Raw genomic sequence first — 27,536 nt, 5'->3', positions numbered from 1 at the left:
GACATATTTTTATTATCACGATTTGGGACACATTATTGAATGACATAATTTAGGACACATTATTGATTGACACAATTTAGGTCACATTTTTAACTGACACAATTTAGCACACAACTAAGGACACATTTCACACGTTCTCACAAGTTACTGTCGACGTCCCGACACGACGCGTAAAGATAGAAAAAAGGAACATAATACCAGAGATTTGGCTTGTTTTGAGGCTCCGTAAAATATAAAAAGGTTCCGACGCCATAAATGTTTGAGAACCGCTGACTTGGACTATTGACAGGGCATCTATTTTTGATTGATATGCACATTTTATCGTCCGATTGTTTTCAAAACCACATTGGCCTTTTCGACTCGTAACATGAAGGATACATACATCTCTAAAAAAAGGGAGTCTGCTAAATTAAAGATTGATAAATAGTGAATCCTGTTGGATTTGAAAGTCTTTTACTATGTGATGTGTCCATGTTGACTGTGACATGGGTAAAACGATGAAGTGGCTGAAGGAGCTGGGCGTCGTAGGGAATCCCAGTTCCATGGGACTGCCCCCTGGACACCACCATGCGCCTTTCCCCGACAATGGTGAGCCTGGAGGTCGAATTTTCACTCAAATATTTCAAGTCATAATGAATATTCAATAAGCCGTTATAAATTTTCGATAAGTCATAATAAATTTTCAATAAATCATAATCTATAACTAATATATTTTAATGAATATTCAGTAAATTTTAATGAATATTCAACAAATCATAATAAATATTTAATACTTCGTAAAAAATATTAAAAAATCATAATGAATATTCAAAAAGTCGTCGTGAATATTCGGTTAATCATAATAAATATTCAATAAGTTATAACGAATATTCAACAAATCATAATGAGTAGTCAACAACTCATATTGAATAATCAATAAGTCATTATGAATATTCAATAAAACATATTGAATATTCAATAAATAATGAATAAATCATAATAAATATTCAATAAGTCATAATGAATATTCAATAAGTCATAATGAATTATCGATAAGTCATTATAAATATAAATTGAGTTAAAATGAATAACCAATGAGTCATTATGAATAATCGATATACAAAAATTCATCATTTCTAGAGATGGAAAGATTGTAGGAACGAGAGTGGATGCTGGGAACAGAGTGAATGGTGCACAAAAATTGTATACTGCAGCTGTCTAGTTAACAAATGTGAGATACGATTGACATACGACGTCATTGGCAAACATTATAACGTCTTAAAATAGGGTGATAAATTTGCGCCATCCTGTGCAAGAATATTTTTAATTTTTATATATTTATTTATTTATTTTTCACAGGCAACATGATCATAACTACGAGGATTCCTCAGTGGTCTGACGTCGATTTGGATGACCCCGACTACCTCTCCGGGTCTGCGTACAATATAGCGTAAGTACTATTTATACGTAATGTAATCCGTAGTGTAATGGTCAGCACGCTCAGCTACCGTTCTGGATGTCCCGGGCTCGATTCCCAAGGGGGGTTAAATAAATATAAGTGATTTTTTCACTGTAATATTTATTCAATATTACCGTGGACTGGTACCTGAAGCGGAGGGCTGATCACCTTTCCTTCATGTGTAAACGATCAAGATAACACTGCGTTTATATGATGCAGTGCCCTATGCACCATTGGGGTGCGGATAAGAGTTTTATTATTATTATTATTATTTATTAAGCATTTACAGGACTTAGTAGGGCAAGTCTAAGCAATCGGCGCGTATGTATGATGAGATTCATGAAAATGGAAGAGGCGAAGATTGTATGCCAATACAGAGTGGTGTGGCGTTCTATTCTCTCTGCCTACCCCTATATATATATATATATATATATATATATATATATATATATATATATATATATATATATATATATATATATATATATATATATATACATATACTATTTATTTACAACATTTTGAGTGTGTCCAAATACTTGTTCACAAAATCTGGATTATTTCCAATTATAGGAGTCATTTTTCATATTTTATTTGACATCTCATTAAAGATGAAGAAGAATATGGAAGCCTGGGCATTTACGGGGCTGACGACCATCATAGCTGGTTTACACCAGGATTAATAACCCAGGATTCGGACCCCACATACTAATAAAAGAGCTTCTGCTCAATAAATGGCTTCTTTTCATCTCACCAATAGATGTCTCTAGTGAAGTTCTAGTGATTCAAGTACGACGTTTCGAAATTGGTTCATATATATATATATATATATAGAACTTTCAAGAATTTGAGTAGTGTGGTTGTCAAATATGGGTAGAATTGGTGAATGTTACATGTGTGTAAAGTGATCACTTAAACCAGCCTATGACGGTCGTCAGCTCCGTAAATGCCCAGACTTCCATATACTTCTTCATCTTTGATGAGATGTCAAAAAATAATGCTATTTATTTATTTAAACTTCATGTACAGAAAAGATTTAAGTACATTGGCGGGCTTATTGCTAAAAAGCAATATCTTCCATCCAACCAAAAACAGACTAGTGATATTGGTCAAAACGTTTGATACCATATATAGCCGTTTGCAATCAGAGGGTAGATAGTGCTTGAACATAAAAAAAAAAACAAATTGCAAATTTGATGATAATAAGGAAGGCAAAGGAAGAAGGGAGTTTGGGGAAGGAGGTAGAGGGAGGAGGTTTGATGGACAGTTAGGATTCTAATGATAGATAGTAATGTCTCGGACGTTTCTTGAAAGTTATTAGAGAAGGTGCATTTGCTTACGCGAAGAGGTAATTCATTCCATAGTCTGGCCGCTTGGCCAGAGAAGGAATTACTGAAGAATGATGTGTTATGGCGAGGAATGGAAAGTGTTCTTTCTTGGGAAGAACCAAGTGATAGACCATGATCTGAGAGGTATATAAAATTGTCAGCATGATATTTAGATGCATTGGGATTATGAAAACTATGGCTAATACACACACATACAAACAACTTGAAAGACGTATGCGTCGGACCACCCGGCATTTTCGAAATTGCAGCCTGGCGACCATGGATACAGTGAAAACTGCCATAAGTAATAGGCTGATACACATATGTATACAAGCCTGGAAGTACTATGCCTATGCTATACTATACATATGCCGTAAGTAACAATCAAGACAACACTGCGTCAATACAGTGCAGTGATCTATGCACCATCGGGTGCGAATGAGGGTTAGAAAGAAGAAAAAAATGTATATACATCATATCGCTCACTCCTTTCAACAACGTCATATAACAAAAATTGACAATTTTCATTTGTGCATGTTTTTGGAATGCCCAGAAAATGTACTATATCCCAGCAAAAGCGGCATATTTTTAACTTAATATTTACTCGCTACAGGGCAGAAAGTGTTGTTTTTACATTTTGAATAGGTATTTTTTAATTATTTTTTTAAATATATTTAATATTTTTCAAATGGAACAAAATCATTCAGGTTTTACCTAAAAAATCTGTTACACAGTAAAAACTTCAATAAGTGGCTTGATATTTATTTTTAATACATTTTATTATATTTTTAAACATTAAAAACGTTCTCCTGAAAAATCAAGTTTTTTTTATATATGACGTTGTTGAAAGGAGTGAGCGATATATACATAAAGTATCCTTTTTAGGACCATTTTTATGATATTTTTTTACAGATTTCTATATATACCAAATTTCTTCTTCCAGGGATCCGCTGTTATCGCTGCCTGGGTCGAAACAGGAAGCCCCCTCTCCCACAGGACCGAGCCGGGAGCAGGCCAGTCCACCATGGATGAACAGGCAGACTGTGATGGTGATTCCCTCATTCCAATATTTCAAATATGGCGTATCTTTGTCATGAAAAAAATAAAAACACTCTGTGTACAAGCGATGCGTCTGTGTTGGTGCCGTGTAGACCGTGTAGTCATCTCCTGTGTCATGTTTTAGATGAACAACTTGTTGGGCATAAACGGGAATGGAAACAGCTGCGGAACGGAGCAGCATTCTGTCAATGTATCCATGGCACCCAACTGTGGAACTACGAATCAGCAGCAAGGTAAGTCATTATGAATATTCACGTCATAATGAATAAGCCATGAGCCATAATAAATATTCAATAAGTCATAATGAATAAGCCATGAGCCATAATAAATATTCAATAAGTCATAATGAATAAGGCATGAGCCATAATAAATATCCAATAAGTCATAATGAATAATGAATAAGTCATAATAAGTAATCAATAAGTCACAATGAATATTCAAAAAGTCATTATGAATATTTAATAATTCATAATTTTATTCAAGTCATAATAAGTATTTGATAAGTTGTAATGAATATTTAATAAGGCATTTTGAATATTCAATAACTTATCATTTTATTCAAGTCATAATAAGTATTCAATAAGTCATACTGAATATTCAAATAATAATATTGAATATTCAATAAATCATAATTAATAATAATAAAAACTCATAATGAATATTCAATAAGTCATAAAGAATAATCATTCAGTCGCCACTATGTTAGCAACATACCAACATGTCGGGTTGCGGTCTCGTGGTTAGTGTCGCTGACTCTAAAGTCAGGGTTTCTCGGTTGGAACCCACTCTACCACAATTTGATACCTATTTCTTATAATGAGCCGCTTAGGTTCACAGAAATAGTATGAATTTGAAATATTTGTGTAAATAATAAAAACACAAATATTTAACTTTAAAAAAATACATATAATATTAAACCTTATCCGCACCCAATGGTGCATAGGGCACTGCGTCATATAAACGCAGTGTTATCTTGATCGTTTACACATGAAGGAAAGGTGATCAGCCTTCCGCTTCAGGTACCAGTCCAGGGTAGTATTGAATAAATATTCCAGTGAAAAAATCACTTATATTTATTTTACCTCCCTTGGGAATCGAACCCGGGACCTCCAGAACGGTAGCCGAGCGTGCTGACCATTACACTACGGCGGCGGACAAACATATATATATTATATATATATATATATATATATATATATTTACTATGGCTTATTGAATATTCAAATATATATATATATATATATATATATATATATATATATATATATATATATATATATATATATATATATATATATATATATAATGAATATTCAATAAGCCATAATAAATATTCAATAAGTTATAAAAAATAATCGTTCAGTCACCACTATGTTAGCGACATACCAACGTTCCTTAGATTGGTGATTACATTGACTAAAAGCTCTCCCAACAGCATTTCCGGATCTATTTTATTTTATTTTATTTTTTTTAATTTTATGGGAAAACCAACAGAATATTTTGACAAAAATAACATAGTATGATAAAATACAAAAAAAAACAATTCTAATTATAGGTTTCCACGTAAGTAATCTAAAAATAAAACAATTTAAATAAACTGTCGTAAAATTATAACTATATAGAACATTTCTTTACAACATTTTGAGTGTGTCCAAATACTTGTTCACAAAATCTGGATTATCTCCAATTACAGGAGTTATTTACATATTATTTTTTGACATCTCATCAAAGATGAAGAAGAATATGGAAGTCTGGGCATTTACGGGGCTGACGACCGTCATAGGCTGGTTTAAGTGATCACTTTACACACGTGTAACATTCACCAATTCTACCCATTATTGACAACCACACTACTCAAATTCTTGGAAGTTCTATATATATGAACCAATTTAGAAACTTTGTTCTTGAATCACTAGAACTTCACTACAGACATCTATTGGTGAGATGTAAAGTGATCACTTAAACCAGCCTATGACGGTCGTCAGCCTCGTAAATGACCAGACTTCCATATTCTTTTTTATCTTTGATGAGATGTCAAAAAATTATATGAACATTTCTTTATCAACTGGTCAAATAGACTTCAACAATATTTCTTTCAAAAATATTAAAAGAAACATTATGGATGTCTATTTCGTTAAGCGTTTCTTTGCACATATTCATGGCTCGATGTAAAAATGAATTTTGGCAGGACTCGGTGTGCATTTTAGGGATTTTGTATAAGTTTTTATTTCTGGTCTGTGCTCCCGGGACTCTAAAATTGATGAGTGATAAAAGCTCTGGGCAATCTACATAATTATTAAAAATTTAACTAACTAACCATCACGCCGCTTCCCCGCAGGGGTAGGCAGAGAGAATCGAACGCCACACCACTCTGTCTTTGCAAATATTCTTCGCCTCTTCTACATTCATGCATCTCCTCATACATACCCGACGATTATTACGACTCCTGACCCGGCCGCTTTCAAGTATTTGACATACCTGATTGTGCCAAGTTTTCCTCGGTCGTTCTCTGCTTCTTTTTCCAACTACATTCGCCTCATAAATTTGTTTAACCGTTCTTTCTTCACTCATACGCTCCACATGTCCGAACCATCTCAACACACCTTTCTTAATTTTATCGATAATGCTTATCTCAGCCTTACATTCTTTCCCTATTTCATCATTCGAACATCTATCCATCGTTTTGCCACACATTCGTCTGAGGGATCGCATTGCAACTCAAATTAAATTTCTGTATTAAATTAAAAATTTAATACAGAAATTTCTGTATTATATTAAAAACCTTATATATACAGAAAAATATTCTAATAATAAGGATCTGGTGCAGAAGCACCCAGGCTTCCTGGCGGACCTCTCTTGCAAGCCAATCTTATTATGATGGGGATGTTTTAGGGTTGGCCCAGGGATCTCAGCAGTTGACGATGCACTCGGGGATGCAGCAGCAGAACGCACGCGTGATGACTTCCTATACGGGCCCGCAGATGCAGGATAGTCCCTCCAACGATCAAACCGTCATGGAGGTCACCAATGGTGAGGAACTGTTTATTTAATTTACAACATTTTGATCACTTAAACCAGCCTATGACGGTCGTCAGCCCCGTGAATGCCCAGACTTCCATTTTCTTCTTTGTCTTTGATGAGATGTCAAAAAATAATATGAATAATAAGGAGATGTGTTTAATACAGAAATGTTGTATAATTATTATAATCGATTTTTAATTTATTCACAGGTCTTCTGGCGTGTTCTCCCCATGGGTCCATAGAAGGCTACGGAAACTGTTCTGTGAAGCCCATAATACCGCCGGCTGACCCCATTGGCTCATCTGACAATCGGTAAATACTAACTAACTCACCATCATCCGCAGGGGTAGGCAGAGAGAACAGAATGCCACACCGATCCATCTTTGCAAACAATCTTGGCCTTTACAAAATTTTCAGTGTGTTCAAATTCTTGTTCACAATTCTGGTTTATCTCCAATTATAGGAGTTATTTTTCATATTATTTTTTGACATCTCATCAAAGATGAAGAAGAATATGGATGTCTGGGCATTTACGGGGCTGACGACCGTCATAGGCTGGTTTAAGTGATCACTTTACACACGTGTAACATTCACCAATTCTACCCATTATTGACAACCACACTACTCAAATTCTTGGAAGTTCTATATATATATAAACCAATTTCGAATAAAAAAAAAAGCTTCTTTACATCTCACCAATAGATGTCTCTAGTGAAGTTCTAGTGATTCAAGAACAAGGTTTCGAAATTGGTTCATATATATAGAACTTCCAAGAATTTGCGTAGTGTGGTTGTCAATAATGGGTAGGAATGGTGAATACAAAGGCATGGCCTGTGTGTGGGTATACATTATATTTAGGTCATAGTAAAGGGCACTGGCAAGAATACAATAGATATTATAAGAAGTAAAAATTAGATCTTAAGTGTTTGCGTAAACTACAAATACTTGACTTTAACAGAAAACAAAAAATACATAAATATAAAGTAAAAAAGATGAAAAAGATTTTTTTTAGCAAACATGTACTACAAGTCGCTCACTCCTTTCAAAAACGTAATAAATAAAAAACTTGATTTTTCAGGAGATCGTTTTTAAAGTTTTAAAATATAATACAATGTATTAAAAATAAATATCAAGCCACTTATTGAACTTTTTACTGTGCAACAGATCTTTTTAGGTAAAACCTGAAGGTTCTTTCTCCATTTGAAAAATATTTAGTATATTTAAAAAAATAATAAAACAATACCTCTTCTTCAAAATGCAAAAACAATACTTTCTGCCCTGTAGTAGGTAAACATTAAGTTAAAAATATGTCGCTTTTGGTGGGATATAGTATATTTTCTAAGCATTCTGAAAACATACACAACTGAAAATTGACGAATTTTGATTTATGACATTCTTGAAAGGAGTGAGCGATGTGTGTTGTTTCTATAAATAATTTATTGAAAAAACAGATGTGTTTCCTCAGTCTGCAGTGTCCTGTCGAGGTCCTGGTTAGGTTCCTCATTTGCTCTAAGCTTTAGAGCTTCTGCGGTGAATTTCCGCGAGTACCCTGTGATCAGTTCCTTTGCGTGTTTCATCCCTGAGCTGTTGGACCAGATCTCTTGGTTTGCTTTACTACCTACCTCTACTCCCTACCCTAATTAATTCTCTGTACACGTCCGGTACTTCTCTGTAGGGGTATGCAGAGAAGTACCAGACGGCCCGATGGCAGTAGTATTAGCAACTGACTCAACTGTATTTCACTGTGTGTGTGATGTTCTCAGATTCCAGTACGTGCTGGCAGCAGCTACCTCCATTGCTACAAAGAGCAATGAAGACACCCTCACGTACCTCAACCAATGCCAGTCGTACGAGATCAAGCTGAAGAAACTGGGTGATCTAAGTCATTACAGAGGAAAGGTCTTGAAGGTAGGCACAATTTCTGATGTGAAACTTCTTTCCAGCATTTTTCTTGTGTCCAGTATTGATCAAATACCTTTGGACAATGAGGATAGCCTGGAACGACTGGTTGTGAAATTTCAGAGTTTTTTTTCAGAGTATCATCACCATCTGCTTCCACGAACGTCGCCTGCAGTTTGCGGCGCGTGAACAGATGTCTCTCTGGCAGAGTGAACGGCCGGGAGAACGCATTGTCGAGGTTTGCATAATCCCTCTTTAATTGTTTCAGCATTCACTTTGTGGTAAGACATGATGATGACACTCAAAATGTTGGTAATAAATTTACAATTTTTCATGGATGCGTCCAAATCCTTGTTCACATATCGCTCACTCCTTTCAAGAACGTCATAAATATAAAAAAAGATTTTTCAGGAGAATGCTTTCAAAGATTAAAAATATAATACAATGTATTAAAAATAAATATCAAGCCACTTTTTTGAACTTTTTACTGTGCAACAGATCTTTTTAGGTTAAACCTGAAGGTTTTTTCTCCATTTGGAAAATATATAGTAAATTTCAAAAAATAATTAAACAATACTTTTTCTTCAGAATGCAAAAACAACACTTTCTGCCCTGTAGCGGGTAAATATTAAGTTAAAAATATGCCTCTTTTGCTGGGATATAGTACATTTTCTGGGCATTCCGAAAACACGCACAACTGAAAATTGACAATTTTAGATTTATGACATTCTTGAAAGGAGTGAGCGATATCTGTGTTTATCCACATAGGAGTTATTTTCTCCTTTTTTACATCTCAACATAGATGAAGAAGAGTATATGAGTCTGGGTATTTATACAGGGCTTATGACATCTCATTGGCTGGCTTTCTTTACACACTTGCAACATATTTTTAGGGACATGATAGGCGGTGTTGCATAAGCCGTAGCTAGATTTCAGAGTCACTCGGACGTTGGATGATTCAAAAGAAGCCAGGGTACAGATTACAACAGATGAATGAAATGAACTGAGGTGACTTATGTTTATTTCCGTAGGTGGATGTCCCATTGTCTTATGGGTTGATTCACGTGTCGCAGCCGTCTGAAGAGCCCCTACTCAACACCGTGGAGATATACTGGGATCCTGTCAAGGAGGCTGGAGTTTACATAAAGGTAATTAAGTCATTCATGTCTGAAACTTGTCTGAATCATGTCTGAAAACATGTCTGAAACATGTCTGAAATATGTTGAAAACATGTCTGAAACATGTTTGAAACATGTCTAAAACATGTCTCAAACATATCTGGAAACATGTCTTAAACATGATTGAAACATGTCTGAAAACATGTCTGATAACGTGTCTTTAACATGTTTGAAACATGTCTAAAACATGTCTCAAACATGTCTGAAGGATGACTGAAACGTGTCTGAAAACTTGTCTGGAAACGTGTTCGAAACATGTTTAAATCATGTCTGAAACATGTTTGAAGTATGTCTGAAACATATTTGAAGCATGTCTGAAAACATGTCTGAATCATGTTTGAAGCATGTCTGAAACATGTCTGAATCATGTTAAAGCATGACTGAAACGTGTCTGAAAACTTGTCTGAAAACGTGTCCGAAACATGTTTAAATCATGTCTGAAACATGTTTGAAGTATGTCTGAAAACATTTCTGAAGCATGTCTGAAAACATGTCTGTTTTATATTATTTTTTAACATATCATCAAAGATGAAGAAGAATATGGAAGTCTGGGCATTTACGGGGCTGACGACCGTCATAGGCTGGTTTAAGTGATATATTTAAATTTATATGTATATTTCCATATTCTTCTTCATCTTTGATGAGATGTTAAAAAATAATATGAAAATAACTCCTGTAATTGGAGATAATCCAGATTTTGTGAACCTGTCTGTTTCATGTTTCTAGCATGTCTGAAAATATGTTTGAATCATGTTTGAAGCATGACTAAAACATGTATGAATCATGTTGAAGCATGTCTGTAAACATGTCCAAATCATATTTGAAGCATGTATATAAACATGCCTGAAAACATGTGAAACAAGTATGTCTGAAACATATTTGAAACGTGTCCGTATCATGTCTGAAAACATGTCTTTATATCTGAAAAAGCACTATCTATCCTTGAAACCCTAACTGCACATCATGCATGACCATTTTCTGCAAATGACAAATGTAGAATCCGCTTGCTAGACCATGCGTGTACGCACAAAATTGCGGATATGTTGCTGTCGCCAATGTGTCACCAACATACCCACACACCTTACAGTCATTCACGACGCATTCCGTTGCTCCACAGGTGAACTGCATATCCACGGAGTTCACGGCCAAGAAGCACGGCGGGGAGAAGGGGGTCCCGTTCCGCCTGCAGGTGGAGACCCTGTTGCCGGGCGAGGGCCCCCCCGGGGCCTCCGTCCCCCTGGAGAGCCCCCCCCTCGACAGGAGACTGCACGCCGCGGCCTGCCAGATCAAGGTGAATACATTAATTCATTTACAGTGAAACCTTTATCTATCGTTCCTCGAATAATCGTTTTCCCGGATGTGTCGTTTATTTCTTCTATCCCGAATTAATTTCATACTAAACTAAACCGCATCGATCGTTTCTCTATCACCATTCACCGCATTTATCGTTTGTATTAAGCTGCATATTTCATACATTTTGTCTGTTTTTTTTACATTCTTTTAAATTTTCTTACATTCAACGGCAACGTATGGGATAGAAACCATCGAAAGCTCGTGTAACCGATAGCAGGAGAGGTCGATATTGATGAAAAGGAGCCGCTGCCTGTACCTGCATTTCCAGAAGCGTGCACACTCTTTGAAAGAAAACTTTCTACAACACGCATTCAATAACCGATGCTGAAAAAATACAATTTGCAAAGCCAAAAATATACTATTGACTTACGAAAATAAAACAGTTAAAAAACAAAAGTATTTTTTAAAATTCTATTCAGGTTTGTATTTTTTTTTTAAATAAATACATTTGCATCTGAAACATGTATTCTTCTTAGAATTTTAGGCTACGAATGGTTATGCAGATTGGGAGGACGGTATCTTTACTCGGTCGTATCTATTTGCGTATTGACCTCTTAATCCCGCATTCATTGTTTTCTCGCATTCATAGTTTATTTTAATAGTTTCCTTTAAAAACGATAGATAAAGGTTTCACTGTATATATAACGCACTTAAAGTGTCAGAAATAAAGACTCTAAAGGTGGAGACTGACTAGAGCATTTCGTCGTAACATCGCTCGCGGCGAGCATCACCGAGCATCCGAAACTATGGATGGAGCGCTCGGCTTGTTGTACTGACTGCCTGAATGTTCGCATCGTAACATGTTACGTTACGACGAAACGCTCCGGTCAGTCTTCACCCTTAGAAGTATATCAGGCAAAAGTCTTTGAGATAGAATATGAAACGCCAGGATCAGGGAAATATGCGAGATGGAAGATGTCGTTAGGTGGGGAAGGCAACAAAGGAGACAATGGTATGCGCGTGTGAAGAGAATGGTACCATCCAGACTCCCCCACATCGCACTGTACGGCCAACCCCATGGTAGACTCCCGGGCTGACCACCAAAGAGATGGATTGACAGCTGGGAATCGACGTCGCAGGAGGCTAATCCCTCTTAAAAACAGGCCACAAGACCTACAAACAAGATGAAGAAGAAAAAGAAGAAGATTTATATATACAGTGGACCCTCGGTATATGTCTGCTTTGGAACAAGACCAACTTGGTATGCGTCATGTTTGGATGCGAGACATGTAGCTTGCTATACCACCTTCCTTTGGAATACGACTGGCGTGCGTGTAAGAACTTGTTGGTTAATATGTGTCACGATACTCTTTCAATTCAATTCAATTTCAATTTATTCAATTAAATAATAATATATACATAACAAACAATATTCAAGGCGTATATATTATAATAAAAGTAAGCAATAAGACTTAAAGGTGTAGAAGAATCCCGCTTCGGAAAACTCCTTCGGACACATGGAACAAATCAGTATCCAATGTAATATTGTTCAACATAGCGGTAGCTCTTCCTACAGGCATAACCATCGGCAGGTTGGTCCTGTGTATAGGAATGTGAAACAATCTATGCCGACGCTGTCTTAGGTAACTATCGGGAACATACAGACCAATGCTCCGGATAATTTCAGGATTATCGATCATACCGCGCAACAATCAATAAAAATGCGTAATTAAATACACATTTCTTCTAGTCTCTAAACTATTGTAGCCAAGCATACCCTGGAGAAACTGGGTCGGGTAGAGCCGAGGATAATAGCCCTGTAACTTGTAACTTTTCATGTCGCACACTCTTTTCAAGAACGTCATAAATCAAAAAACTTAAAATATATACTTAAAATAACAAGCCACTTATTGAACATTTTACTGTGCAACAGATCTTTTTAGGTAAAACCTGAAGGTTTTTTCTCCGTTTGAAAAACATTAAGTATATTTAAAAAAAATAATTAAACAATACCTTCTCTTCAAAAGTCTTTTTATTCGCCTCCGTAGTGTAATGGTCAGCACGCTCGGCTACCGTTCTGGAGGTCCCAGGTTCGATTCCCAGAGGGGTCAAATAAATATAAGTGATTTTTTCCACTAATATTTATTCAATATTACCCTGGACTGGTCCTGAAACGGGGGGCTGATCACCTTTCTTTAATGTGTAAACGATCAAGATAACACTGCGTTTATATAAAGCAGTGCCCTATGCACCATTAGGGTGCGGATAAGGGTTTTTTTTTTTCTCTTCAAAATGCAAAAACAACACTTTCTGCCCTGTAGCGGGTAAATATTAAGTTAAAAATATGCCGCTTTTGCTGGGATATGGTACATTTTCTGGGCATTCCGAAAACATGCACAACTGAAAAATTGTCGATTTTTTATATATGACGCTGTTGAAAGGAGTGAGCTGAAAATTGACGATTTTTGGTTTGTGATGTTCTTGAAAGGAGTGAGCGATATGTGCTGACTGGCAGTATGCAGGATTCATAAACCTCTAATATGAGACAGACATAATGAATGGGATTGATCTATTAATTTGTCTCAAATGCAAATTGGTTTGGACATGTGGAACGAATGAGTGAGGAAAGAACGGTAAAACAAATTTATGAGGCGAATGTAATTGGGAAAAGAAGCAGAGGAAGACCGAGAAAAACATGGCACGATCAGGTATGCCAAATACTTGAAAGTGGTCAGGTTAGGAGTCGTAACAATCGGCGGGTATGTATGAGGAGATGCATGAACGTGGGAGAGGCGAAGAATGTTTGCAAAGACAGAGTGGTGTGGCGCTCTATTCTCTCTGCCTACCCCTGCGGAGAAGCGGCGTGATGGTTAGTTAGTTACGACCGTCATAGGCTGGTTCAAGTGATCATTTTACACACTGTACACATTATTGACAACCACACTACTCAAATTCTTGTATGTTCCATATATATATGAACCAACTTTAAAACATTGTTCTTGAATCACTAGAACTTCACTAGAGACATCTATTGGTGAGACGAAAAGAAGCTTTTTATTGATATCCAGACTTCCATATTCTTCTTCATCTTTGATGGCATGTCAAAAAATAATATGAAAATAACTCCTGTAATTGGAGATAATCCAGATTTTGTGAACAAGTATTTGGACACACTCAAAATCGTCCTATTCTCTCTGCCTACCCCTGCGGAGAAGCGGCGTGATGGTTAGTTAGTTAGTTAAATGCAAATTAATGTGGTGTTTCCTTCTCTTTCTAGGTGTTCAAGCTCAAGGGGGCGGACAGGAAGCACAAGCAGGACAGAGAGAAGATCCTGCGTCGTCCGGAATGCGAGCGGGACAAGTACCAGCCCAGCTACGAGTGCACCGTCCTGACTGATGTAAGTCCTTTCATTTCTAATCAAGACCTTACTGAAGTCTCAGCATAGATCAAGAAACCTATTGAGTTGAGGGTCCGGTAGTCTGGATGTGCTCTATATATCTGAGGGTGGAGACTGACCGAAGCATTTCGTCGTTACGTGTTACGTTACGACGCAAGCATTCAGGCAGTCAGTACAGCGAGCCAAGCTGTTCGCCGCTCCTTCTGAATGGTCCATCCGAAGTCAGATGCAATTTTTCATCAGTACCAGGGTTGCCAATCTGTGGGAAATTCTCCAAACTGCGGGGAATCTCTTTTTTCATCATCTGGAGTAAGCCGTAATTTATTAAAATCACAGAACCAAGAATTGCACCTTCGCCATTAGGATAGGAGTCAAAACGATCGGCGGGTGTGCATGAGGAGATGCATGAACGTGGAAGAGGCGAGGAATGTTTGCAAAGACAGAATGGTGTGGCGTTCTATTCTCTCTGCCTACCCAAGCGGAGAAGCGGCGTGATGGTTAGTTAGTTAGTTAGTCATCCGACAAAGATTCACAGAGATTTTGGGTTATTGATTCCATACAAATTTAATGCAGATTTTTTGGTTTGGCATATGGGAGAATATGGAAGTCTGGGCATTTTACGGGGCTGACGACCGTCATATGCTGGTCGAAATGATCACTTTACACACGTGTAACATTCACCAATTCTACCCATAATTGACAACCACACAATTCAAATTCTTGGAAGTTCTATATATATATATATAAATATATATATATATATATATATATATATATATATATATATATATATATATATATATATATATATGAACCAATTTAGAAACCTTGTTCTTGTATTATTTTGAGAAATAAAAAAACTAGTTTCGGCAACAACCTGTTGCCCTCTTCAGGGTTTAAGTCATAAATTAAACCCTGAAGAGGGCAACAGGTTGTTGCCGAAACTAGTTGGTTAATAAAAATGTGAGTGGATCAAAAAACAAAGTCTTTTTATTTCTCAAAATTACATATCAATATGATCCACAAAGTTAATGCTTTCAATATTCAAAACGCCTTGTTCTTGAATCACCAGAACTATTTGTGAGATGATAGTATGTGAGTTCCGAATCCTGGATTATAATCACGTACATGAGAAACGCCAGAAAATATAATTTTTATTTTTATTATTTTAGCTTATAATTTGACCAGTTAATTTATTTACAACATTTTGAGTGTGTCCAAATACTTGTTCACAAATCTGGATTATCTCCAATTATAGGAGTTATTTTTCATATATATATTTTTTTAAATTCTCAGTATAATTGTTTCACAGATCCCGTTCGACGCTGTCCTGTCAGTCATCGAAGACTACACGGGGCCGCCATTTTCCCCGGAGCAGTAGTAAGTACCATTTTTTCAAATGTTTGGTTCTGTTGTATGTCTTCTAGGGATGGAAAGATTTATGATGCCGTCATTATAGCAGAATCCAAAGACGACCTTCAAAGGATGCTTCTCAAGCTCCACTTGACATGGGAAAAGTTCAACATGATCATATCCATTGCCAAGACTAAAAGCCTGACCATATCAAAGAGTCCAGTTAGATGCAAATTAGTTGTGAACAACAGAACTGTTGAACAGGTGATAAAATTCATGTATTTCGGAGTTGACGTCAGTAGCTATGATGATCTATATGGTGAGACCCAGAAACAGATAAACATAGCTGCAGTTATATCTGGATGCCTCAGAAACTCGGTGTGGAGGAACAAACACATGAGAATAGAAAGTAAAATGAAAATATACAAAACATATCGCTCACTCCTTTCAAGAACGTCATAAATCAAAAATCGTCGATTTTCAGTTATGCATGTTTTCATAATGCCCAGAAAATGTACTAAATCCCAGCAAAAAAGGCATATTTTTAACTTAATATTCACCCGCTACAGGGCAGAAAGTGTTATTTTTGCATTTTGAATAAAATGTATTGTTTAATTATTTTTTTAAATACACCAAATATTTTTCAAATGGAGAAAAAACCTTCAGGTTTTACCTTAAAAGATCTGTTGCACGGTAAAAAGTTCAATAAGTGTCTTGATATTTATTTTTAATACATTGTATTATATTTTCAAACTTTATAAACGTTCTCCTGAAAAATCAAGTTTTTTGATTTATGACGTTCTCGAAAGGAGTGAGCGATATGTTCGACCAATAGCCACTTATGGGATTGAGGCAAGAGCAGATACTTCCAGAACAAAATCTCGACTCGGAACTTCCGAGATGAAGACTCTCCGATCCATAACCAGAAACACATTTATTCATTTATTTTTTGAACGGCTGAAGCCTTTAAGATAATACATATATACAGTATCTAATATAAAAATACACTAATAGAGAAACAAAAAGTATTTTATTGTAAAATCATAATAAAATAACAAATAGTAATATAATAATAATAAAACCCTTATCCGCACCCCAATGGTGCATAGGGCACTGCGTCATATAAACGCAGTGTTATCTTGATCGTTTACACATGAAGGAAAGGTGATCAGCCCTCCGCTTCAGGTACCAGTCCAGGGTAATATTGAATAAATATGACAGTGAAAAAATCACTTTTATTTATTTTACCCCCCTTGGGAATCGAACCCGGGACCTCCAGAACGGTAGCCGAGCGTGCTGACCATTACACTACGGAGGCGGACAAACAAATAGTAAGCGCTGGTCAATACACGTCTCCTTCGCACACTATCAGCGAGCAGCGAGAGAGAGTGAAACACAACGTTTACATTTATCCATTGTAACATGGAGAAGAAATGCTGAGAAAGTACAGATTTCAAGGTGGATAACAATATATTAAATAAATCTATACTTTCAAAAGCGTTGGCTAACAAGTGAAAACTGTGTAAGACGGAGGATATTGTGAGGTGGGGACGACAACGAAGGCGATACTGGAATGATCATGTAAACTAATGTCAGATGACAGACTTCCACGTATCGCCCTTCGAGGAATCCCTGAAGGACGCAGACCTCCAGGTAGACCTCCGAAAAGGTGGAAACACAGCTGGGAGTCAACATCCCAAGAGCTACAAGCGGAGGCACAAACAGATCCTTAGGATCTACAAAAAGAAGATCAAGAAGAAGGAAAGATTTATAAAGGTATAGAAAGTAGCCCTGGTCATATCGCTCACTCCTTTCAAGAACGTCATAAATCAAAAAACTTGATTTTTCAGGAGAACGTTTTCAAAGTTTAAAAATATAATACAATATATGAAAAATACATATCAAGCCGCTTATTAAACTTTTTACTTTGCAACAGATCTTTTTAGGTAAAACCTGAAGGTTCTTTCTCCATTTGAAAAATATTTAGTATATTTAAAAAAATAATTAAACAATACATTTTCTTCAAAATGCCAAAATAACACTTTCTGCCCTGTAGCGGGTAAATATTAAGTTAAAAATATGCCGCTTTTGCTGGGATATAGTACATTTTCTGGGCATTCCGAAAACATGCACAACTGAAAATTGACGATTTTTGATTTATGACGTTCTTGAAAGGAGTGAGCGATATGTATTAGGCGTCCCCCTACAGAGTTGGTTTATGCCTTTAACTTTTTCATGTTGTGATAAATAAGTGGTATGTATGAGGATATGCATGAACGTGGAAGAGGCGAAGAATGTTTGCAAGGACAGATTGGTGTGGCGCTCTTTTCTCACTGTCTACCCTTGCGGTGAAGCGGCGTGATGGTTAGTTGGCTTTTTTTTTAAATAAGTGAAGTATTATTTTTTGACTTCTCAATATAGATGAAGAAGAATATGCAAGTCTGGGCGTTTACGGGGTCTATGGCCGTCATAGGCTGGCTTAAGTGATCACTTTTTTAAATGTTTTTATTTATTATAACCCTTATCCGCACCCAATGGTGCATAGGGCACTGCATCAAATCGACGCAGTGTTATCTTGATCATTACTTACACGAAGGCAAGGGGATCACTCTTGCGCTTCAGGAACCAGTCCAGGGTAATATTAAATGAATATTTCAGTGTAAAATCACTAGTATTTATTTTCACCCCACTGGGAACCGAACCCGGGACCTCCAGCACGGTAGCTAAACACGCTGACCATTACACCACGGAGGCGGACCACGAAAGTGATCACTTTACACACGTGTAACATTCACCAATTCTGCCCATGGTTGACGACCACACTACTCAAATTCTTGGTAGTTCTATATACATACATATATGATCCAATTTCGGAACATTGTACTTGTATCACTAGAATTTTCACTAGAGACATCTATTGGTGAGATGAAGAAGCCTTTTTATCGAGCAGAAACTGTTTCAACTGTATGTGAGGTCCGAATCCTGGATTATAATCACACACATGAGAAACGCCAGAAAATATCCTTTTCATTTTATCATATTAGCTTATAATTTGACCAGAAATTAACCTGAATTTAAAAGCGAATAACCTTTGGAGTCGTGAGTTCAGAACGCACGTCTTATTTTCCATTCCGCAGGTGGGATTTCAACCGGAAATAAGCGGATAACGCCGATTTTGAACGGGTTCAAAATGCACTAGAAAAATATGGAGCGAAAATATATCATGGCGGCTGTTATCAGTAACTCTTAGCGCGCAAATAACGCCTTGTCAATAACGTATTCAAATATATAACACGTTATTTTTTATTGTTGATACTTAATGGGTAAATTTCACGATGTGTGGTTATTGACTAATAAATTAATATGAAAAATCACGAGACTATCGGTAGCATTCTTATTGAAATCTGTAGGGAACTAAGGGAGATATAAAGGTTTAAACTTTACATATTTGAATAAAAAGAAAAACGTGCGTTCGCATACGTCATCAAATTTCCGTCATCGAACGTTTTATGACGTCATATGGTTTATTGTTTATGGTTTATAGAGCTGTAATAGTAGTAGTGTGGATTGTTTGTTTACCACTGCACTACCATTAGTGTTATGCAAATACGAGGGGAGGGTGGACCATAGACACCAACAAATAGAGCCGCCAACAATTTAGCAATGTCACCAATATTGAAATAACTCCATCTTTTCTGTGACGTCATTCATTACCAACCTAAGAGAATAACGTTTTTACGAAGGCGAATTTCCCAAAAGAAAATGATGAATGAAAATATTGATTATATCGGCTGATATATACACTTCACGAGTCTAATACAATCCTTTATTGGTATAGAGGGGGGGGGGAGACGGTGGACCATAAACATCAACAAATAGAGCCTCCAATAATTAAGCAATGTTATAAATATTAAAATAAGTACTTCGTTTCTGTGACGTCGTTCATTACCAACTTACGAGAATAACGTTTTTACGAAGGCGAATTTTCCAAAAGAAAATGATAACATCGTGACATAAGTCTATTGGATTTTTTCGTGCTTGTAAACTGCGAGTGAAAAACCGCGCCCGTTGCCTCGAGTTGCGATATTCGGTAGAGGCGTTCGCACCTCGGGCGAGTGGCTCGAGCCGAGTAGCTGGAGGCGAGTAGCTAGCAGCCAGTAGCGGGTGGCGAATAGCGGTAGAGTCACCACAGTCCGGAGTCGGCTGGTTGTATCCAGATTTCGTGAGCCGCCAGCGAAGTCGCTACGCAGAATGCCAAACTGTGGGGCGTAGTGAATAAATATTAGTTTAAAAAAAAATATCTTAAATGTACAGTATACTTGCAACATTTTGAGAATGGCCAAATACTGGATAAATCTGGATTATCTCCAATTACAGGAGTTATTTTCATATTATTTTTTGACTTCTCATCAAAGATGAAGAAGTGTAACATTCACCAATTCTACCCATTATTGACAATCACACTACGCTAATTCTTGGAAATTCTATATATATGAACCAATTTAGAAACATTGTACAATGATTAAAGAAAACACTTGTTTTTTACCACTTGAGTTATATTATAGACTACATGTTTCAGAAGTTAAACTACTTACTTAAGCTATTATACAGACCTGAATGATGGAAGTTTAAGTTCTGAAACATGTAGTCTATAATAAAACTCAAGTGGTAAAAAAAAAAGTGTTTTCTTTAATCATTGTAACATGTCTTACCACAAAGTTAATGCCGAAACAATAAATAAAATATGGAAACATTGTTATTGAATCACTAGATCTTCACTAGAGACATCTATTGGTGAGATGAAAAGAAGCTTTTTAATTAGCAGAAACTCTTTTATTAGTATGTGAGGTCCAAGAATTTGAGTAGTGTGGTGGTCAATAGTGGGTAGAATTGGTGAATGTTACACGTATCAGCAAACATGATTTTGAATAACATAATGAAATGTATTAAAAATAAATATCAAGCCACATCTTTTCTAGGTAAAACCTGAAGGTTTTTTTCTCCATTTGAAAAATATTAAGTATATTTAAAAAATAATTAAACAATACATTTTCTTCAAAATGCAAAAACAACACTTTCTGCCCTGTAGCGGGTAAATATGAAGTTAAAAATATGACGCTTTTGCTGGGATACAGTTCATTTTTTGGGCATTCCGAAAACATGTGCAACTAAAAATGGACGATTCTTGATATACGACGTTGTTGAAAGGAGTGAGCGATTTGTCAAATTTTATAAATGGAATATTACAAATACCTGTTTTTCGTTACTCATTATTATAAATGTATTTATTTAACTGTTCTGTAAAATTTCCAAATAAATAAATGAAAAATAGAAAATAATATTATTTTTTGACATCTCATCAAAGATGAAGAAGAACATGGAAGTCTGGGCATTTACAGGGCTGACGACCGTCATAGGCTGGTTTAAGGTATCACTTTACACACTTTCACATTTCTTCTTCATCTTTGATGATATGTCAAAAAAATAATATGAAAATAACTCCTGTAATTGGAGATAATCCAGATTTTCTGAACAAGTATTTTGACACACTCAAAATGTTGTAAATAGAAAATGTAATAAAAAAAATAATGTCAAGTTGTGGTAAATACATATCGTTGGGAGGGGAAGGTTAAAAATCGTGAATCCCGACAGTTTGAGAACCCTCGCCCTGTTGCTCGCCCGAGGCTAACAAACAAGACCGAATAACGAGCCAGCCGCATTGTATCGCCTGCGATCGCCGCGCAAATACAAGTACCTCTTCAGCACTCATCGGCTCCTGGTCGCGATCATTCGTAACGTATCGTCTCCAAAGCGACGAAGAGGCTCGACGAACGAACGGCGAACGGTATTCGAAACTGACCGCGAAAATGAGTCGGGGAAAAGTGTTGCCAGTAGTATCGGGCGGTTCTGTGATCCGGATATTTTGAACAGTTTCTTGTGCGATCTAGTTTTCGCCGAAAATAAACCAAACGACGCGACTTAACTGTGAATGTTTGTTTTTTTCATTTATATATATATATATATATATATATATATATATATATATATATATATATATATATATATATATATATATATATATATATATATCGTAGTCATGCAGAAGAAAGTGACCAAGTGCATTGTTTTACAAAAACGTGATCATTGACTTTTTGATATCTTACTAGCTTAACATTGCCCTGAAAAAATCCCAAAGGATTTTAAACTTGGAAGTATAACATATTGACTTGTTAAAAATGACTAACTGCATTGCTGTTTATTTTGTTGCCAAGCAAAAGTGACTTAAATGGCCCTCCTGAACATTTTACGTTTTGGTAGTTGGTCACATTCTCCTGTGCGACTATGGTTGGATGGTCAGCTGGAGTGTCTCCTTAGAGACATAGTAAAGAGTTGACGAATTCGTGGAAGTCTGGCTGTAACAGGCATCAATAGTAAGGTAGAGGAAAGGCAATTGGAGGTGGTATGGGCACATAGGACGCAGAGAACCTGATCATATTGTGAACCAGGCAATCGCCATGGATCTTCCTCGAAAGGCATCTAGAGGAAGACCATTGGAATGTTGTCCCAACTTATCGTCTTTGTAGACTGTTGTTGTCAGCTCTCCTCGTCCTCAGGCTGTAGGTCCTTCTGTCGTGGTCAACGTCACCTAGGCCATGCCTTCGTATCATGTTATCTCTCTGCAGCATCCATGAATTCTTTGGTCTACTTCTAGATGTCGTTCTAAGAAGATTCATGGCGATTGCCTGGTTCACAATATGATCAGGTTCTCTGCGTCCTATGTGCCCATACCACCTCTAATTGCCTTTCCTCTACCTTACCATTGATGCCTGTTACAGCCAGGCTTCCGCGAATTCGTCAACTCTTTATTATGTCTCTAAGGGGACACTCCAGTATCTAAGCATGTATGTTTATATTCTCGTATATCTCGCGTTCGGGAAATTCTTTGATCCAGATATTCGGAACCCTTTCTTGTGCAATCTAGTTTTCGCCGAAAAAATCAAACGTCGCTGTTCAAAATATGGTTTTTGTCGCTGTGAAAGCGTTTCATTTTCGACGAAAATATTCACATAATACAATTTCAATATATTTTATAATCGTCGAGGTACGAATTGTGTTTTTTGATTCTGTCTCGCAGAACAAAACTAAATGGTTTCAAAAGATTTTTTTTCTTTTGTGTGTGTTGTTTTTTAATTTTCCATTGAAAAAAATTAACATAATAAAGAATAAATCATTTCTGTTATCGTCGAAGTTTGAAATGTGTTTTTTTTTCTATCTGTATTCAATTTTCGACGAAAATATTAATGTATACAATATTTATAAATTCTCTTATCTAGATTCTTGTAAAATCTAGTTATCGCCAAAATTATCAAACGTCGTGGTTTTAAATGCTTTTTTTCTGTAAAATTTTCTTTGAAAATATTAATACAATACAATATTTATACAAGTAAATTCTGTTATCTGGATTCTTGTAAAATCTAGTTATCGCCAAAATTATCAAACGACGTGGTTTAGTATGCGTTTTTTTTTCTGTCAAATTTTCTTTGAAAATATTAATACAATACAATATTTATACAAGTAAATTCTGTTATCTGGATTCTTGTAAAATCTAGTTATCGCCAAAATTATCAAATGTCGTGGTTTAAAATGCGTTTTTTTCTGTCAAATTTTCTTTGAAAATATTAATACAATACAATATTTATACAAGTAAATTCTGTTATCTGGATTCTTGTAAAATCTAGTTATCGCCAAAATTATCAAATGTCGTGGTTTAAAATGCGTTTTTTTCTGTCAAATTTTCTTTGAAAATATTAATACAATACAATATTTATACAAGTAAATTCTGTTATCTGGATTCTTATCAAATCTAGTTATCTCCAAAATTATCAAACGACGTGGTTTTAAATGCGTTTTTTTTTCTGTCAAATTTTCATCTAAAATATTTATATAATAAAATATTTATAAATTCTGTTATCTAGATTCTTGTAAAATCTAGTTATCGCCGAAATAATCAAACGTCATGGTTTGAAATACTTTTTTTTTGTCAAATTTTCATTGAGAATATTAATAAAATATAATATTTATAAATTCTCTTATCTAGATTCTTGTAAAATCTAGTTATCGCCAAAATTATCAAACGTCGTGGTATGAAATGCGTTCTTTCTGTCAAATTTTCTTTCTATATATATTAAAACAATATAATATTTATACGAGTGAATTCTGTTATCTGGATTCTTGTAAAATCTAGTTATCGGCGAAAATATCAAACATCTCGGTATTTTTTGTGGAGTCTAATTTTTGACGAAAATATAGGCATAATGCAATATCAATAAATTCGATTATCCGGATATTTGAATCACTTTCTTGTAAAATCTAGTTATCGGCGAAAATATCAAACATCTCGGTTTGAAATTTACTTTTTTATGGAGTCTAATTTTTGACGAAAATACATGTATATACAATACAATAATAATAAACTATCTTATCTGGATATTTGAATCGCTTTCTTGTAAAATCTAGTTATCGGCGAAAATATCAAACATCTCGGTTTGAAATTTGTTTTTTTTTATATCTAATTTTCGACGAAAATACAGACATAATGCAATAATAATAAACTCTTTTCTCTGGATATTTCAATCGCTTTCTTGTAAAATCTAGTTATCGGCGAAAATATCAAACATCTCGGTGTGAAATTTACTTTTTTATGGAGTCTAATTTTCGACGAAAATATAGACATAATGCTTTATCAATAAATTCGATTATCCGGATATTTGAATCACTTTCTTGTAAAATCTAGCTATCGGCGAAAATATCAAACATCTAGGTTTGAAATGTATTTTTTCTGAAGTCTAATTTTCGTCAAAAATATAGACATCGCTCACTCCTTTCAAGAACGTCATAAATCAAAAATCGTCAATTTTCAGTTATACATGTTTTCAGAATGCCTAAAAAATGTACTATATCCTAACAAAAGAGGCATATTTTAAACTTAACATTTACCCGCTACAGGGCAGAAAGTGTTGTTTTTGCATTTTGAAGAATAGGTATTGTTTAATATATTTTTTTAATAAACTAAATATTTTTCAAATGGAGAAAAAACCTTCAGGTTTTACCTTAAAAGATCTGTTGCACAGTAAAAAGTTCAATAAGTGGCTTGATATTTATTTTTAATACATTGTGTTTTATTTTTAAACTTTAAAAACGTTCTCCTGAAAAATCAAGTTTTTTGATTTATGACGTTCTTGAAAGGAGTGAGCGACATGTTGTACATTCAATATAATTGAACGTGTGTGACCACGATCTGCGTTCGGAAATATTCGATCCAGATATTCAGATCGCTTCTCGTCCAATCTGGTTATCGCCGAAATTATCAAAACGATGTTTGTATTCGCCGATAACAGAATCCCGCTCATGAATAATACAGGGTGGTCCAAAATCAATCACCCTATTTATATAATAACAATAAAACCCTTATCCGCACCCCAATGGTGCATAGGGCACTGTGCCATATTAACGCAGTGTTATCTTGATCGTTTACACATGAAGGGAAGGTGATCAGCCCTCCGCTTCAGGTACCAGTCCATGGTAATATTGAATAAATATTACAGTGAAAAAATCACTTTAATTTATTTTACGCCCCTTGGGAATCGAACCCGAGACCTCCAGAACGGTAGCCGAGCGTGCTGACCATTGCACTACGGAGGCGGACAAAGACTATTATTTTTGCGAATGGCGTAGTAAGCCAACCATTTATTGACTTAGCGTTTAATTTATAGAACTCCATTTTAATGTATGTATTAATTGTTACAACATTTTGAGTGTGTCCAAATACTTGTTCACAAAATCTGGATTATCTCCAATTACAGGAGTGTTTTTCATATAATTTTTTGACATCTCATCAAAGATGAAGAAGAATATTATATTTGAGTTTCTGCTTACTAAAAAGTTTCTTTACATCTCACCAATAGATGTCTCTAGTGAAGTTCTAGCGATTCAAGAACAAGGTTTCTAAATTGGTTCATATATTTAGAATTTCAAAGAATTTGAGTAGTGTGGAGTACACGTGTGTAAAGTGATCATTTAAACCAGCCTATGACGGTCGTCAGCCCCGTAAATGCCCAGACTTACATATTCTTCTTCATCTTTGATGAGATGTCAAAAAATAATATTAATCGTTAAATCAACACAGCTTTTTGAGTCTACTAAGTTAAATTTTATTTAAAAAAAAACATAAAATAATTAAAATTGTGACAACAGATCTTTGTCAGACAGGAGAATTATCTAATTTAACATACTCAACCTATAAAGGATTGTATTAGACTCGTGAAGTGTTTACAACACCCGATATAATCAATATTTTCATTCATCATTTTCTTTTGGAAAATTCGCCTTCGAAAAAACGTTATTTTCGTAAGTTGGCAATGAATGACGTCACAGAAGCGACGGAGTTATTTTAATGTTGGTGTCATTGCTAAATTATTGGCGGCTCTATTTGTTGAGATGTCTATGGTCCACCTTATGAAACTGCTTCCGAGAATCCTAGACAAGTTTATATAAACTTTAAACCGGATTCGAAAAACCCGTTCTTCAAAATGTATACAAAAATAGAACTACTAGGAATTTGCATCTGAAGATGTTTGTTGTTTACAATTTATACATATATATATATATATATATATATATGTATATATATATATATATATATATATATATATATATATATATATATATATATATATATATATATATATATATTTATATATATATATATAAATATATATATATATATATATATATATATATATATATATATATATATATATATATATATATATATATATATATATATATATATATATATATATATATATATATATATATATATATATATATATATATATATATTTATATATATATATATATATATATATATATATATATATATATATATATATATATATATATATATATATATATTTATATTTATATATATATATATATATATATATATATATATATATATATATATATATATATATATATATATATTGTCCGCCTCCTTAGTGTAATGGTCAGCATGCTCGCCTACCGTTCTGTATATATATATATATATATAATATATATATATATATATATATATATATATATATATATATATATATATATATATATATATATATATATATATATATATATATATATATATATATATATATATATATATATATATATATATATATATATATATATATATATATATATATATATATATATATATATATATATATATATATATATATATATATATATTGTCCGCCTCCTTAGTGTAATGGTCAGCATGCTCGCCTACCGTTCTGTAGGTCCCGGGTTCGATTCCCAGGGGGGTTTGATAAATATAAGTGATTTTTTCACTCTAATATTTATTCAATATTACACTGGACTGGTACCTGAAGTGGAGGGCTGATCACCTTTCCTTCATGTGTAATCGATCGAGATAACACTGCGTTTATATGAAGCAGTGCCATATGCACCATTGGGGTGCGGTAAGGGATTCATTATTATTATTTATATTA

General features: G+C 34.9%; 1 protein-coding gene across 5 annotated transcripts in view; it reads left to right on the top strand.

Annotated features, from left to right (window-relative positions):
• gem (transcription factor CP2 like gemini) overlaps window positions 1–27,536 on the top strand; it is a 58,729-nt gene that overhangs the window by 15,916 nt on the left and 15,277 nt on the right. For 3 of the 5 annotated variants that reach the window (XM_088272543.1, XM_088272541.1, XM_088272545.1), the window contains exons 2-13: window positions 374–588; window positions 1,339–1,429; window positions 3,710–3,815; window positions 3,950–4,058; window positions 6,718–6,855; window positions 7,056–7,158; window positions 8,610–8,754; window positions 8,882–8,983; window positions 9,777–9,893; window positions 11,041–11,214; window positions 14,494–14,613; window positions 15,926–15,993. In XM_088272543.1, the coding sequence (XP_088128669.1) occupies window positions 486–588; window positions 1,339–1,429; window positions 3,710–3,815; window positions 3,950–4,058; window positions 6,718–6,855; window positions 7,056–7,158; window positions 8,610–8,754; window positions 8,882–8,983; window positions 9,777–9,893; window positions 11,041–11,214; window positions 14,494–14,613; window positions 15,926–15,993 (1,376 nt within the window). In that variant the 5' untranslated portion in view covers window positions 374–485. Of the gene's footprint in view, window positions 1–288; window positions 589–1,338; window positions 1,430–3,709; window positions 3,816–3,949; window positions 4,059–6,717; window positions 6,856–7,055; window positions 7,159–8,609; window positions 8,755–8,881; window positions 8,984–9,776; window positions 9,894–11,040; window positions 11,215–14,493; window positions 14,614–15,925; window positions 15,994–27,536 lie in introns of those variants that run through there. The other 2 variants (XM_088272542.1, XM_088272540.1) reach the window with 2 other exon arrangements.

This window comes from Brachycentrus maculatus, unplaced genomic scaffold (assembly GCF_059751285.1).
Source record: "Brachycentrus maculatus isolate JH-2025_06_01 unplaced genomic scaffold, ASM5975128v1 h1tg000504l, whole genome shotgun sequence".
Classification (NCBI taxonomy): Eukaryota; Metazoa; Arthropoda; class Insecta; order Trichoptera; family Brachycentridae; genus Brachycentrus; species Brachycentrus maculatus.
Note: the sequence above shows the minus strand (reverse complement) of the source record. Positions and strands in the feature narration are given on the sequence as shown.